The 15,884-nt window shown below is 52.9% G+C and overlaps 4 protein-coding genes across 4 annotated transcripts; 1 reads left to right on the top strand and 3 right to left on the bottom strand.

The window, feature by feature from the left end:
* Positions 1-1,147: 1,147 nt before the first annotated feature.
* PG997_013292 (uncharacterized protein) lies at positions 1,148-3,186 on the top strand (the record flags this gene model as incomplete). Its single annotated transcript, XM_066817606.1, has 3 exons — positions 1,148-1,313; positions 1,380-2,717; positions 2,771-3,186. The coding sequence occupies 3 exons, from the start codon at positions 1,148-1,150 to the stop codon at positions 3,184-3,186; spliced, it is 1,920 nt and encodes a 639-aa protein (XP_066663298.1).
* A 1,209-nt stretch (positions 3,187-4,395) lies between these two features.
* Positions 4,396-5,567, bottom strand: PG997_013291 (uncharacterized protein; the record flags this gene model as incomplete). The annotated part of the gene is made up of 3 exons (XM_066817605.1): positions 4,396-4,567; positions 4,630-5,433; positions 5,524-5,567. The coding sequence occupies 3 exons, from the start codon at positions 5,565-5,567 to the stop codon at positions 4,396-4,398; spliced, it is 1,020 nt and encodes a 339-aa protein (XP_066663297.1).
* Positions 5,568-11,027: 5,460 nt separating this feature from the next.
* Positions 11,028-12,516, bottom strand: PG997_013290 (uncharacterized protein; the record flags this gene model as incomplete). Its single annotated transcript, XM_066817604.1, has 2 exons — positions 11,028-12,011; positions 12,094-12,516. The coding sequence occupies 2 exons, from the start codon at positions 12,514-12,516 to the stop codon at positions 11,028-11,030; spliced, it is 1,407 nt and encodes a 468-aa protein (XP_066663296.1).
* A 2,096-nt stretch (positions 12,517-14,612) lies between these two features.
* Positions 14,613-15,428, bottom strand: PG997_013289 (uncharacterized protein; the record flags this gene model as incomplete). The annotated part of the gene is made up of 1 exon (XM_066817603.1): positions 14,613-15,428. One exon carries the CDS (start codon positions 15,426-15,428, stop codon positions 14,613-14,615), a length of 816 nt encoding a protein of 271 aa, XP_066663295.1.
* Between the last annotated feature and the right edge of the window lie 456 nt (positions 15,429-15,884).

The raw sequence follows: 15,884 nt of genomic DNA, 5'->3' as shown, positions 1-15,884 counted from the left end.
GAGTTGAGCAAAGAGTAGAAGAAGAAACTGGGAAACTCGGGGTCAAGCATGAGCAAGACCATTCTGCCCGCCGTGAGAGAGATTAGGGCCCCTACAGACCCTCCAATCTGCAGCGGAGAGGCGTCGGTTTGAGCGTTGCGATGCTGTTGGACTGAAGAGGCCGGACCAGTCCAGGTTGGATAAGCAAAACTGGTAAGGAGTTCCGGTACTCTTGCAAAAGGTACGTAGGAAAAATGCGACATCTTTCTTGGGCCAGGGTATTCGGCGAACACATATCGACATGAAGAGCCTGCAAAACGCGTAGAAGGGACTGGCGGCTGGCAGCGAGTCCTGGAGCTTTCGAGTAAGACCCTGCCGTGGCCTGGCGCCTATCCGCACAAAGGCTTCCGTTTGGGATTGTCGACGTCGGCTCTGTCACGGATCTGGGCTATTTGGCTGGTGCCGGTAAGCAAGACCGCTTGGCTACGTCACGCAGGAGACTGAACCCCGCAAACCGATTGAACTCGACGTCCTTGGCATGACATGCTTACAGCCTGCAGTGACGGTATCTGCTTCGTGTTGGTGGTCGCAAGGTCGACGATGGATATGGTTGCTACAATTGGCAGGCCCCGTAGGTCGTGGATGTAGCCAGTCGTCCGCCTATGCTTATTTATGCAAGGCGATTATGCACATGCAGTCATTATCCCGGACCCCTAAGCAACTAGAGCTCGGACCATGACGCCCACCTAGAACGCGACCCACGCCAACGACGCGTCCGTTCCTACTTTATTTCGCGTTCCGCCCAGTGGTCCCTGTCATCAACCAATCCAAGCCCGGACTCTGTGATGTGCCTGTTGCAGGAGTAACTTCCTCGAATCCATCCTGATTGAGACGCCCTCGTCCCCGCCAGGCTTCTCGGTCAGATTTCGAACGGCCTGAACCCGAATTATTGAATTGCCAACTTTCTACCAGTTTGAAGGCACAGCACGCCAATCGCGGCTATCGACGAGACCGATTCGCCGTGACCATCTTGCCCCCCTTCGATCTCCGCCACTTCAGCGATCCTCCGTCCAACCTCTGCTTGCCCGAATGGTCTGACTTGGCGGCCAAGCTCTTCAACTCACTCTGGAGGCGGATATTTGCGCTCCGTTGTAAAAGGACCTCTTCAATGCCGCTATTTGATATGTCACCCAACGTCCAGCAGTCGGAAGCTGCCTCCAGAAAGCGTAGTCACGACGAGTATGCCGAGGCGGCCGTCAAGGTCGACGTTGATGCCGCAGTCACACCTGCCAAGGAACCCATATCTTCTGCCTCAGTCGATGAGCAGGTTGACCGTAAGTAGTCTCTGCAGAAACCCATGACGTCCCTCCTTCTAATGCCTGACCCCCCCACTTCTACAGAACCTCCCAACACTGCTTTGTCAAGCCCGCTGTCGTCTCCGCCTATGAGTAGCAGCCCTCCAGCTAACACTGACGGAGGATCCAATACCTCGCCACACAACTCCCCTTCCCCCAAGCACACATCCGCGCCCACTACTACTATGGCGCCCTCAACAAAAGGTGCCGGCGGCGCTCGGTCGCCATTGACGCCGAATACCCCAGCCTCGACCAGTGCCCCCGCCAAGAAGAAGAGGACACCGGCCGAGGTACAAGCCGACAAACTTCGCGAGGAACAAGAGCGGGCCGCAAAGCGCCAGAAGAAAGAAGAGGAGAAGGCGGAGAAGGACAGGCTGAAGGAGGAGGAGAAGGCGGAGAAGGAAAAGGCCAGACTCGCCAGAGAGGCCGCTCGGAAAGAAAAGGAAGCAGAAAAGGAGGCGGCACGGAAGAAGAAACAGGAGGAGGAGGATAGGAAGAAGGCCGAAGAGGAAAAGAAGAGGCGACAGCAACCGACCTTGGCGATGATGTTCGGCAAGAAGCCCAAGGCCGATGCACCATCGACTCCCGTTAAACAACCAGTGGCCAAACCAGAGCCTTCTCCCACAGCGCACCCGAGCCCGGCCATCACACAACCAAAACCGGAAAAGCTGCCTTACGACCGACTGTTCCAACCTTTCTTCGTCAAATCCGGCATGACCCTTGCGCAACCGAGCTTTGCACAGATGACAAGCGAGACGGTGGCAGCCAAATCTCGGATACTTGACGAGTACATCCACGGCCAGCGCGGCGAAGAGGCCGTCAAGCCCTTCGACGCCGTGCGCACATTCCACCTAAGCGGCCTTTCATCTGAGCGAGGTATCATCCACCCAAGCGTCAAGAAGATCATGGCGGAACTTCTGGGTGACCCGATTGAGAGTTCCGACCGTACTGAGTCGCAACAAGCACGGTTCAGCGATGTACAAAAGCAGCTCAGCAGTATTCCTGTCAAATTGGTGTCATTCTACGAAGATGTCCGGCCGGCATATGTCGGAACTGTCACGTCCTTCAACCCGGAGGAGCTTCACAAACTGGCGCGACGGCCGACCCGCCGAGTCCTAACAAAGCTCAACTATGAGTACGACTCGGAAGCCGAATGGGAGGAAGAAGAGGGCGAGGATCTGGACGATGCCGACGACGACGAAGAGGACAATGAGGGCGATGACGAGATGGCCGACTTCCTTGACGACGCCGACGACGCCGTCGCTGTACGAACGTCACACCTACCCGAGGAAGAGCCAAAGAGCACCGGCATCTGCTTCGAGAACCGGCACAGAGCCGGCCCGTGTCCAACTGTGTACAAGTTCCGGATGGAGTTTCTTCTCGGTAAGCGCATGAATGACACCCACTGTATTGCAGTACACTGCTAACCTCGCTAGATTCCCTTCCCCATCATCATGGCATCGACCCCTTCACGACCGACTATTGGGAACAACCCAAGCCGGCCAAGTCCGAGCCCATCTCGTCTACCGTGCCAGTGCGATCGTCTCCCTTTGACAAGAACGCGGGGGGCGCAGCAGGCAAGGCGATGCCTCCGCCCTCGAACCCGGCCGCTGTCGACCCCAAAGACATGGTCCCGGCTTCGGAGCTGGCCAACTTTAAGCGTGCCATCGTTAGTGACGACATCAGCATGCTTACCAAAGTGTCCATGATCGATATGTTGTCGAAGCGCTTCAAGACTTGTACAAAAGCACAGGTCAGGGCTACGTTGGAGATAGTGGCTCATCGCGTCCCGAAGCCTGGCGGCAAGAAGTCCGACAGGTATTGGTCCTTGCTACCGGAACATGCTCTGTGAGAGCAGTCGTCAGTCACCTGATAGCATTTGATGTGTACAACATTGGCATATCCGACAGCTATTGAGTTGCAATCATACCTGAGCTCAACGCCAGCAGATTTTTGTGTGGAACTCGACATCACGGCCACAGCCCATTTGCTCCTCCACCGAAATGTTGGGGGGTCATCTGTTTATAGAGTCGGAACCGGAGTTCAGTCACTTTATAGACCATGCACCATCAGTGGCCTCACACGAGCCCAGTCACGCTTCGCTGCTCTACGGTTCGGGATAAGTCCACAGCAGCACAGCCGACGCCGCCTCTTGGGCGAACTGATCAAAGGGGTACATTGAGAACCGGCGTTGATGGAGTTTTGAGGGCATCGGAGGGAAAAGCGCCTGTCTGATATTTGAAATAGCAGGCGAGATGTTTTGGCTGGGTACTTACTACTACATTCTGCAGGGGGTTCATTGCAGGCATTGATGATCATGGACATAGATGACGTTTTCGCGTGGCTTAGTTCACCAAACCCCAAAATAATGTACGATACCCATTTTGGCGTTTCCTGCAAGACGGCGCGCAAGTAACTACTGTGTATGATCTACTCGATTGCGGATGGCATTGATGTATATTGACAGCTTCCTGCCTTGTAGCAGTATAACGGCTTGTTGTTTCATATCTACAGCTACTAGCAACACTCCATCCCGCACGCAGCAGTTCCGTCATTGACGATTACATCCGTGGTCAGTGAAGCTATCCCTAGCTGATGCATCAGCTGCCACTATGCCGCTACCGATGGGACGGAGCGGCCGTGAATAGACAACCGAGATGTAGATCACGTAGGCAGCCAGTTTTCGCAGCCAATGTTTCTCAGATTGGTGCTAAATAGTCGGCGGCGGTTTCCCGTCGCCCACTCCGCTTGCGAGCCTGGTGCGAGGGCGGTTCTTTCCGCCCGTACGTCGCCCAACCCATATGCCCTTCCCTTCTTTCAAGGGACGAATGCTTCATAGTGTACAGATAAGACATACAAGAAGTTCCAAGCGCCAATTAAATCCTGCTGCTCAACGCTAAGACTTGGCATCCAACCATGCAATCCATCATCGTCGTCAAAAGTCATGACTAAACATCATCGAGGGGTTCGTCCGTCCATTCGAGGTCGGCTTCCCCGCCGTCCAGGGCACTTCGCCACGTCATCTTGCTGGGCGCGGCGGAGGGGGTAACTGCGAAACGTCCTAGGCTTGTCTGCTAGCCCCGGTGCGCTTGTTGCTATCGTTGTTGTGGTTGTTGGCGGCCTTCTCGCGGCGTTGCTCGTCGATCTGCGCACGCTGCGTCATGCTGTCCGTGTGGCTCTTGAATTCGATGATTGTGTTCGCGGGGCACTTAAGCCACGCCTTGAGCATATCCCTGCAGCCCATTAGTTGAAAGTCAAATGGCAGAAAGAACATGGGGTAGTAGCATGCACATACCTAACCTTAAGGACGATACTATCGGTGCCCGACGTCCAGATGCTGAGTATGTCTTCGCCGTTGCGCACGCTCAGCACCATTCCGTTGATGGCTTTGTTCATATCCTCGGTCCCGTCCGACAGCGCGTTCCCGATCAGGGCCATCATGGTTTCCGTCCAGTAAAGATCCGCGACGCCCTTCTTCATCCGCAGGGTCCACTTGCCACCATCCTTGTTCTCGTCGTCCTCCCATATCGGACGAATGCCCTCCTTGAAGAAGTGGTAGTCCGTCACGACCGGCAGGTCCGAGGGTCTCTTGAGATGTCGGTAGACGGTCCAGAACTCCTCCACCGTCGACACCCTGGCCATGGGGTGCAGTGTCTTGTCGTAGTCCACCCGGCCGTTGGCCTTGCTTATCGGCGGCCTCGTCCAGAAAAACCAGGTGTATCGTAGGGGGTGGGACGGTCCCGAGCCCGCTTTGCCAGAGACAGATCTCAGTGCTTCGGACGAAGTTTTCTCGGTGGCGGGGGTCTTCTTACCACCCCCAACAGAGCCCATGGCCATCTCGAAGGGATTGCCGGGCGTCTTAGGCCCCTTGCCAGCAGCGCCGAACGACGCAAAGGCGCCGGATCCCAAGCCGAACGCACTAGAGCCTCCGCCGGTTGGAGAGGCTAGACCGCTGCCCGGAGTGGTTGCCGAGAAGGGATTGGGTTTTCCATGGGACGAGGTCGGCCCGCCAGCGCGGCGGGCGGAAGATAGAGACGAGAAGTCCCGGGCGGCAATGGAGGGGTCGGTCTGGCCCGTCGATAGAGAAAGAGTGCTAGTGCTGGACGCACGAACCCGCCAGGTCAGCCAACAGTGCGCCGGGATCGAGTCTCGCGGAAAGACTGTGAAACGAGAAGAAGTCAGGACTTACTTGGGTCGGCGGTTCCAGATGGAAGAGGAGTTCTTGTTATCCATGGGGAAAAGTGGCGATGGCGGGTTTGTAAAAAGCGGTTTGATTTAATAGTGAAATCCAACTCGTCCCCCAGAGCGTGAAAACCTATCTTTCGAACTATTCTAACTTGGCAATATGGAGTAGGGGTGTCGCCGGTCGGAGAACGAGGTGCAACTCGGTAGCTCGAGGTTGGCGGGCGGTGTCCGTGACAATGGTCTCGTTCGCAAACGGTGGTCTTTCGCCAAGAGCCCTGGAGGCAAGTATGCAAGGGTGGTGGTGGTGGTGACGGTGTGTGTGTGCGTGTGTCGCGTAGGCAGGTGGATGATGTCAGTTGCAGTGGGAAGATGCGAGGGTCGTGAACGGAAGTCAATGAGGATGATGGCTGGGTATAGAGGGATGTTGGGTATCAAGAGGTGATGCAGTCGAGTGTGAATGCTTTGGCTGGAGAAAAAGTGATGGTTCGATCTGGAGATTTTGCTTGAGGACGTTAGGAGGGCAGGTGGTTAGTGTGGAAGGTTAAGGTCGGTAGGTCACCATTCAATTGTACGTACATCAATGTATGGAGGTACTTTGCCGGTTGCAGTCAATCTTTTGGCTGGCAAAAGTACCGGCCAGCCCAAAACTGCTGGAAATGTTCTCTCACTCCGTCAACCGAGCACCAATAGGCCTCTGGCCATTATTACTGGGGGCTTCCCTACGGCTACTGCTACTGCTACTGCACACCCAACCCAGACAAAGCGAAACACTTGATTGATCGATTGGGCCTGCATTCCGCCTCAAAGCTGTGTGCATGTAGCGTGAAGTCACCTACCGCGGTACCTACATTATCTTATCGGGCTGACAATTCCACTGCAGCCGACGACGTAACCAACCCGGTCCAGTTGTACTTCTGTAGGTACCTAAGGTAGGTAGCGTGTACCGCGGCCGTCGTCGTCAATTGGAGGCGTAACCCCTCCAAGAATAATCGAGCACTGTTACCCTCACTAGGAGCCTAACCTTAACTAAAGAGAAAAAAGAGGCTCACGGCTCATATCAGCCTCCTTGCTTCTTCGTCCGTGTGGGGATCAATAGCAGCCCACCTGTGGCCTGTGGTCCCTGGAAACCTGGCTTTGCCTGCAGCAGCTCGCTGTGTGTCATAACGAGGCTGACACTGGAGAGAGCTGGCTAGCGAATTGATAACTTTTTTTCTTTCCCCTGCTCGGTTTTTTTTTCTTGTCCCCTTCTGGCTCGTATTGAGTCGGTACCTACCTAAAGCCAGCCCCTCCCCTCCATCGAGAAAAATCTACTAGTCGGCAAATCTGTGGCTAATCCCCACCAGGGTCCCCATCGTGGCCTACAAAACGTTTTCTGCCGGTCCCTTCTTTTCCCTTCCTTTCCCTTTCTTCTTCATTATGCAAGACCACCAACTCAAATCATCGCCAGCCTGCCTTGTTACTTTTCCACGCTGCTGGCGACTCCGATGAGTGTGTCAAGATTGACCTCCGAGCCATTGCTTAAAACCATCATCACGAGGGCCCCTTTGGGCGGCTTCCATGATGCGGTGATGACCTACTGCAACACCGGACATTCTCTGTTGACTTGATCATGTTGAAATCTGTAAACGCATGCCCATCTCCGCCTACATGGCGCGTATGTAATTAGGTGCTGTAAGTGTGTAAGTCGTCGAGCTCTTCTCTCTCTCTCTCTCACAGATGGCCGTGATGATATCGCTTTCTGGTAATCCGAGCTGCTCAGCCAGCATCATTCCTAGAGTGCATTCGGCGAGGTTGATCCTGTGGAATTCGGCAATATCTGAGCCACACCCGTGCTACTACGCGCATGTCCTTTCTCAGCTCAAAAGCTGACCTTGGTCTTTTCCTGATAGAATGGAGTTACCTCCACAGCACTGCCATTGGCTGCTTCACGATCGATCTGTCTGTATGCTGTCGCATGACTAGGACTTTACCATCGCCAACCTCTAGCAGTCTTCGTATTCGGATCTGTCTCAGTCTATCCTACTTCGTGTCGGCTTCATATAATCTGTGCAACTTTCAATTCAATTGCTTGCTCCCTCGATTTTCCACTTGATGTTGTTAAGACTTACGGTATGCACGATCTAGTGGTTCGTTCAATAGAGCGCCGTGACACTTGCTGCGCAGCCAATGCTTTCCTAAGTGACAGTCGATTCTTGGAAATCCAGCCAAGTTTACACTCATGATGTAGCCTCTTGCGCCATATTGCGCATTTGCCTTTTCATAATCCTCTTCCAACTGGACGTTTGGGCCGGTACGGCGTCCACCACCTTCTCTCCCACCGGCGCACTCCCTAGGACCGTGGCCGCCGCCGTTCCATCATCGACGAGAGACACCCTCACCAGCGACGATGAAGCCGCTACAGCGCATGTGTCAACTAGTACCTGCCGGAATTAGTGAACAGCTAGGGATATGCTCCTCTTGGCCAGGGGGAGGCTATATGCCGAGATGAGCAACCCTCCCGAGTACATACTGATTGAAGACGCCCGGGGAGTCGGCCCGTCTCAGGGACGTGACGATCGCGGCAAGTTGCAGGCCCGCCGGGCAGTCGGTCTCGTCCTCCTCTGCAGTAGATGCCCGTCGCAGTCATCCAGCCGCCTTCTCGTTTGGGAAATCCTGGTCGCCATTGTCGGGCTGTGATTGGCCCATAGTGGGAGGGGAGGTTGAGCTGGGATCTTACTACCGAGATCAGCCTTGGGGGCTCAAGAAGGTCTCGCGTGCAATAGGTAAGATAGGGTGTGGGATGATGTACCTGTAAGTAGGTGAGTCTTGCCTCGTCCACAGAGGCCCTATCATGGCACTTGGGCACCCAAGGTAGGTAACCATAGACACCTAGATAGCACAATCAAACCAAAACAAGTAGGCTTTGGACCAAATAGAAAGTGAGTGAGACTTACTTTGGTATTTGGTGCCGACCTTCCCTCCATCAACTGCCCAGAAACAATCTCACCGCCTTCACTTCGAATTTCATGGCTCGTGCAAGAAACTCTCGTGGCCGTCGTGGCCGCCTCTTTGTCCTCGACGGCTATGTGCTCCGTGCAAGCTTCAAATGCCAGTAGCAAACCGAATACTTGTGCCGCCAAGATCGGCAACGCAACAATCGCAGAGTTGAGAGTCGTGTGCAACACTTGGATAATGCCAATCCTCAAGGTGCAGTGGTCTCTTTGCAACAGCTGCAGCCAGCTCAGCAACATGTCTCTACGGCGGCTGTTTTCATGTCTTTCCTACTTGGGGATATGTATTGCCCCCTCTAGCAATGTCCATGAGTCCATACCAGGCGTTCGTACCCCTGCCTGCTCGTCACTCACCTCCTCCCCAGCCTCAACCAGCGACGGTGAACCCGTTCAGACAGATCCTCGTTTTGCGGAGTGGGAGCCATATCGAGACTTTATATACGGCCTAGGAGAGGTGGTTCCTCGGAATCAGACGGAGGCCACGGCCGACACGGACACCAGAAGCAGCGTCAAGCTCGAGAATGACGAAGAGGCTTAGATCATGATCACCCTTTCTGCGTCTACATCACGATCCGGTGATCATGAGCCACATCGCTGTCTCGAGGCTAACGATCTGTCGCACTTTCCTAAAGATCGAATTTCTGAGCCCGTATCTGAATATCTTCAAACCGCCTTGGTGGCTGAACGCCCGGCTGATAGGTAGTTCTCACCTAGGTACTACGCCCAAAATGTGTTGATGCTAGCTCTGTGATACTACCTTCTCTGCCTTGTTCAGGCTCCTTGCAACCAAGCATACCTAAGGTACAGATCGGCTCTTCAGATGTAGCTCTATAGATGAGAAATGCTGCTAACGCGAATCCCCAAGCCCTGTGAAGTCCCGAGTAAACGACTTCCGGTGTTTATTCATTCCTCTTTCAGTGGTTCTTCCTCGTTAGTCCAGTGACTCAGGAGTAACAAACGGGCTGTTCATTCCAGGAAACACGTTTGTTCTCTTCCAGTGGTTCCTCCTCGTTAATCCAGTGACTCAGGAGTAACAAGCGGGCTGCTCATGTCAAGACTTGCGTTTGTTCTCTTCTCGGACATCATGTTTATTCTCTTCTGGGTCATCTTGCTTATTCCTCAAGTGGGAGACCAAACCCCGAGGGTCAATGGAGTTGATGATACCATCGAGGCTGGCTCGCCTGCTTATCTTGCCACATCACTTGTGTAAGATTATGGCGCACAAGTATCCTTCTACCGGCGGGAGAGCTTCCAATTAGCCAGTCACTGAACACCAGTCGTGACGCGAAATCACATGTTGCCGGCTTGTACGGTCGGCTGTCTGATGCAACGGATCATATCTCGATGCAAAGTAGGGATTGTGATGTGACTGGATGGCGGTCTACTTAATCATGAAGCGTTGCGTGAAGTCTTATCCAATCTGACACAATTTGGGATTGTTTCTGCGAACAATGCCAAGCGGCATGGGTGGTAGTATGGAGGATATGCAGAATGTTGATGATTCTAATTATCTGGCCGTGGGAAATATGTAGCATCTCCCAGAATCTTTATAAATACGCGTTGAAGCACAGCATTTCACATGAATTCAATTATCCATACGTCAACTATGGGTTACTCTGTAGTATTCGTCTATCTAGAGTATCGAAAAACTTCATTTTGAAGTAAAACCCTGTCGAGCCTACGGGTGACTTAGGCTCAGATTTGATGGATGGTGTTGCAACTGTTGAATCGCCCTCTCTGATCCAATGGACCATGGCAGAGCTATGGGGATAGTTGACGCTGTAGTTGTCGTAGAAGATTTAGGACGTGTTTGGTCTCGTTAGTTAGGTAAGCTTTTGGCCCGGTTAAAGGGGCTAGAAGCATGCGTCCGGTGACGGCCCCCTTTTTTTATATATTAGCCGAAAATCCAGCAGTGCGTTTGCTCGACCTTTTGGCTGAAAGAGGAAAAAAGCCGGCTGATCGTCGTTTCGTCTCTTCCCGTTAGCTGGCTAATCGGATCGACGAATTTCGGCTGAATGGTTTAGTCGACTTTGGGGCGGCTGATCCAGCTTTTCGAGGGCCTTACAGGGCGTTACAGGGCGTAGAGGGCCTTGTAAAGGGTGCTGTAAAGGGTGCTGTAGCTTGTAAAGGGTGCTGTAGTTTATAAAGGGTGCTGTGTGAGTGAGTGTGGCATTGCTCGCGCTCGGCCCTTGACGTACGCTCGACCTCCCGAAACGTTGATTTTTATTTCGAATAAGCTTCGAATAAGCTGGCTGAAGAGGTGCGTGTATCGGCCGATAAGCTGTAAGCTGGCTGACGAGACCAAACACGTCCTTACTTCCGTGCATTGCAGTCCCTAGTGTGAGACTTCACCGGTCGATCTCGAGCACTTTGCTTCCAATTCTTCCTGTGTCGAAAAACGGCACGTTCATCAGTTATAGGGAGTGGTCAGCAGTGTCACGATTATGTATTGGCTTGTATTGACCCCGATTATCCAGGCCGCCTAATACTTTCGGGCTTGATGAATCTAAGCCCCGTCTCACTCATGACTCGGACTGTTTCCTAGGATTGGACTGTTTGCCAAACTCGGACTGTTTTCCAACGAATCCTGGCTATCAAATATTTCGTCTTCAGCGATATCTGCCGCTCCCGATGGCTGACGCTCCACTTGGAGCCTGCCTCGATTATGCGGCAGTGCCTCTGACTGGGATGTGGGAACTGGGGACTCGGCTATCTCGCGACTCTCTCGTCGCAGCTCGAGGGTACTCTTGGTCGGGAATAACAGCTTCTGAATGCGGCTATCACATTCTGGTGCTTCCCAAAAAGCCATGCGTTTGTGGAGGAGTCTGTCCTCCAGGGGCATGTCGGGTTCTCCAACTATCTTGTCGTGGGCCCGATTGATGGCGATATACTCGTCCCACTCGAGGACTTGTGATTGGCGCTGTGGCGGTAGCGTCTTCCAAAGACTCCCTATCTGGGCCGTGTACCCCATGAAGTAGTGACGTACCTTACAGGTCCAGAATGGCATTGGCTGTTCCGGACCGCCAATGAGCGAATCCAGGGTCTTTCGGACATTCACGACATCCTGCTGGCAGATGGCGAAGTGAACTTGGTCTTCTGGCGACGAGGCCCATGTCAGTCTACCAGCCACTTGGCTTTCCAGAGCTTCGAGGACGGCTGGCAGAGGTCCCTCCACATTAACATATGCGTCCCTGCAATAGTGTAAGGCTTCTTCTGCCAGGTTCATTGGCATGCCTGCAGAGCTTGATCGGGCTCGTGTTTCCCGCTGTCTATACTTCTCGATGAGCCCGGTTGCTCTTGTGCGACTCAAGGGTCCGAGAGGATGTAGGTGCCCTTCAACGCGGAGTGCGACGGCCTTTTGGAGAACAAACCTTAGGATTTCGAGTCTACCGTTCCATATGGGGTGTGGTAGCAGCTCGTTGAGTTCCCTTACGGTATCCTCCGCTTTGGGCGTCATCGGGTCTTCCATCCGAAGACCCCAGGTAAATAGATCCTGGGGAGTCTTTTTGGAAAATGTGTAGCATCATTTTCCATAGGTCCATCCAGTCTGATCCTTCACACAGTCTGTGTTGTGAAGCGGAAACGTCGGCGTCGCGGAGCAAGTTGAACGTTGCGGGCGACGGCTTCAAAGTCCTCGTCAACTCGTCGTCGTCGACTATGTTACACCAGGGTACCAGGCGCGGTAATGAGGAAGGTTGTTGTCCGTCTTCGGCAACATCGGCGGGTCCATCGCCTCGCCTTGCACGTTTGGCGGCTCGGGTTTCGGCTCGCCCTGCCTCGTCTGCTGATTCGTCCTCCAGCGGAGGCTCCCAGTCGTACGCAGGTGCCGGACGGGAATCTGCCTGTTTGTTGGCGTCGTAGGCCTCGCGCACTCGCTGTCGCTGTGCCGCCTCTGCCCGGGTCGGACGTTCGGGTCGGGCTCTCTTTTCGGGAAATGGGCCAGGTGATCTATTTTCCTTTCGAGGTCGGCCACGCCTCTTGGGCACAGGGTCTATATTCTCTTCCATTATATGATCTCGGGTTAATCGATTCAATTATGTGTCTTGGAGACTCGAATCGGATTTGAGGGTTAGGTTAGGTAAGTACTTAGCTGGTTTCTGCTCGGTTGGATTTGGGCTGCTTCAGGTAAGGAAGGCAGCTTTTCAAATCAATCAATTTGATGGATGTTGGCAAACGTTTCTTGGGTTGCTTGAATCCAGCTGTGTGTCCTATTTGGGGGTGCTCCTTCCGCATCACAGGCATCAATTATGGGGGAAGGCACACATAGCAACACACTTGAGCACTTCCAGATGTACCTACCTAGTTTCCTCCACTGGGCCCCTCCGTTGAACAGGACGTTGTCTGACCCAACTTGTTCTCGCCATTCGAACTGCGAGCGACTTGATACTGCACGGAATAACCTGTCAAGGCACGGAATAACCTGTCAAGGCATGGAATCGTCGATACAAGGTAATACACAGAATTCCAACATGGTCAGGTAGCCTTCAGCACCGGAATATTTGCCTACGTGGGACATACTCATCGTGACCAAACATGGCCTGTTGTATCTGAAAATCCTGGCGTGATAAGCCATATCTGCCTCTAGCCCTACTTCATAATCTTTTTACTGTCAAATAAGAAACTCTGCTTGCTTGACCGCACGTGTGATTTGGGCCCCTGCGACATTTCCCATTGCCAACAGGCATGCCATGCTGCCAATCCCCATTGAACTGAAAATGCAACGACGAATACACATTGAAATCCTCCCCTGGCATGACGCCAATGCTGGTGTACTTGGAACCCTTCAAATTGCCTTCTTCTAGTAAACAGCGAGGTTGCTTTACATAGAAACATGATACTTCCAACACGAAGCTGGACAAGTGATAGTAGTTTTGGGTCGAGACAGTCTATTAGCGGATTGTAATACCTAATCTCAGCTGATCTCTAGGTGTGCACAGAAATATTGAAATCTTACTGTCGTCACCCCCTCTGCCTTTCGTATCTCCGCGTGCAGAATCTGCACCTTTTGGAGCACTTTCCGATGTGGCAGCCCTCACTTCTGCTCCGCATGCTCCTAGCTCTCCTTGATATCTGCCTCGCTGCTTGACACCAGCGTGAATAATCGAGAACTCTGAGGGGCCTTGGTCAATGAGCTCAGCTACTGTCCTTGTCCGCCATCCACTTGGTAGGCCTGGTTGGCACAAGCGAGACAAATCTTGAGCTGCAAGTTGAAGTGATTAAAATAGTAACCCGTATTGCGATCACCTTCCGTCTGGAGAGGCTTGATGAATACCGAGTTCTTGGATCCTGGACCAGTTGGTACTTGGATTCAGACACCTAGCAACCCTATAATCCGCGCCGGATACAGCGCCACAGGATCGGTTGATGTGACTTCACACGGGAGTTGGAGCATAGCTCTCACTCAAAGTCATTGGTGATGTGGAGGAATCGTTTACCGATTTCAATTCGGTAGACTGGGGAATTTGGAGGGTCCAGTCCTGTCAACCACGGCCGAGCTTCCGCCAACGGCTCCAATGGTTCTGGGAAATGGACTGACCTCAGACGAAATAGCCGGCTTTGCACATCAATTTGCTAGGCCATTTGCCACGAACGTCTTGGGTGTGGGGAAACAGGTATCGAACCAACTGCTCGTTCTTCCCGTACGGAGGCAATGAACGGCCAAGCCAGTTTTCTTTGATCCATGCTATCCGTCTTAGCAGCAACAATTTGCCTGGCTACGGTGACATCTTGGTCTAGAGGAAACAGGCTTCGAGACCAGTATTGGCTCCACGCGAGTGCATCACATTCCCATATTTCTGGGATGCCTTGTGACTCGGCTTGTAAAACAAAAGGAAAAGACTGGCTTACCGAGTTCGCCAAATGTAAACCGCCCATTATCCTCAAGGGTAGCTGATCAACAAGTTCCTCCACCCTGGTGCCTATGCCAGAGCAGACTTGGATTGTCTCAAGCAAGCTATCTCCCTTGGTTTCGGACGAAGGTTTCCGTATCAGCCACGCGATAGCGTTGCAGCTCTTGATACGAGGTTCAACATGAACACGCTTTTATCTTCGTGCTCCCTGGAAGAACGGATGTGAAAATGATGACAAGGAGGGTACCTGTAGGTCAAGGTGTCTTAGGCTCAGACTTTATGTCTGGTTTTGCCAAAGACTGCGAACCTGTTGCTGCTCCTGTCGGCGAAGAATCATCCTCTTCTTTGATGTCATCTTCTTCTTTGACGTCATCCTCTTCATTGGCATCATCCTCTTGTTCAACGTCGTTCGATTCCACCTGAGATGCGGAATTTGACATCGTAACAGGATCATGCCGAAGGTTCAGCAATCGTTGCCTATTCCTCCTGTTCCTCCTTCTCCGCCTGCGTGCTTCTACGGCATTAGACAGTTCAGGCTGAGAGCCTCTTGACTGACCTTGACCGACGTTGGAGGCATGCCTTCGCTCCCATTCTGCAAAGCGTGGATCCCTCTGCGAATAGGGATTTGTCACTGTTACAGCTGGTTGGGGAGGCGGAGGTGGAGGCGGTGGGAGCTGCCCGTATGCATGGTATTGGGACTCAAGCATCTGTTGGAACAGTTGTCCATATGCCTGGTATGGTACCAGCATCTGTGGAAGAGGGGGAGGAGGCGTGTAACCCCAAAGAGGCGGGGCAAAACCATTTCCACCGTAGGGTATCCCAAAGGGACCGTACCCATGTGGAAGATGGTGAAAAAAGCCGTGGTACTGACCTGGTTGTGGCTGTTGTGAAAAAGCACTCGCGACCATCTGAGACACGGCGACCGCTAAAGCGGATGCCCTTGTGCTCTCGGAGGTCGTACTATCTTGCACACCACTGTTGTCATTCCTTTGATTATTGCCTTGTTGGTTTTGACGACCGCCGCCACGAGGGGGACGGCTGCTGGCACGAGACTTTCGACGGCGAGTCATTGTGTAAAGACCAGATGGTGGTTTGTCATTTCTGGGGTCTTTGTTTGTACAAGGAAAGAAAGAGAGAGCAGGGAGGAGCAGGGAAAAATTGTTTTTGACCAAATCCTCCCGCTGCGTGGTGGGGGCAAGCCCAGGTATGTACCCTATTGCTTCTTGTGGATGGCAACTGCAGCTGCCTTCATTGTCAGGTATTGATGTACGCACCTGCAGGTAGGTGCCTAAGGACGACGGATGCAAGAGGTTTGTGACCAAATCCCTACTGCATAGGCACCTAACCTTGGGACCTCGCCATTGCTGCCCAAATCGGAATAAGGTGATGAAGGTGGACGATACTCCTCCTAGGCATAAGGTTAAACTGCATCTATTTTGAGTTAAATTTTTTTGGTGTATATTGTGTGTATTTTAGACCAGTAGAGTTTATTAGTGTAGCCGGCTTTCTTTACGCTCCCTTTCTTA

The sequence above is a fragment of the Apiospora hydei genome (assembly GCF_038363865.1).
Source record: "Apiospora hydei strain CBS 114990 chromosome Unknown utg000009l_segment0_segment0, whole genome shotgun sequence".
NCBI lineage: Eukaryota > Fungi > Ascomycota > Sordariomycetes > Amphisphaeriales > Apiosporaceae > Apiospora > Apiospora hydei.
This window is presented reverse-complemented; position numbering and strand designations above follow the sequence as displayed.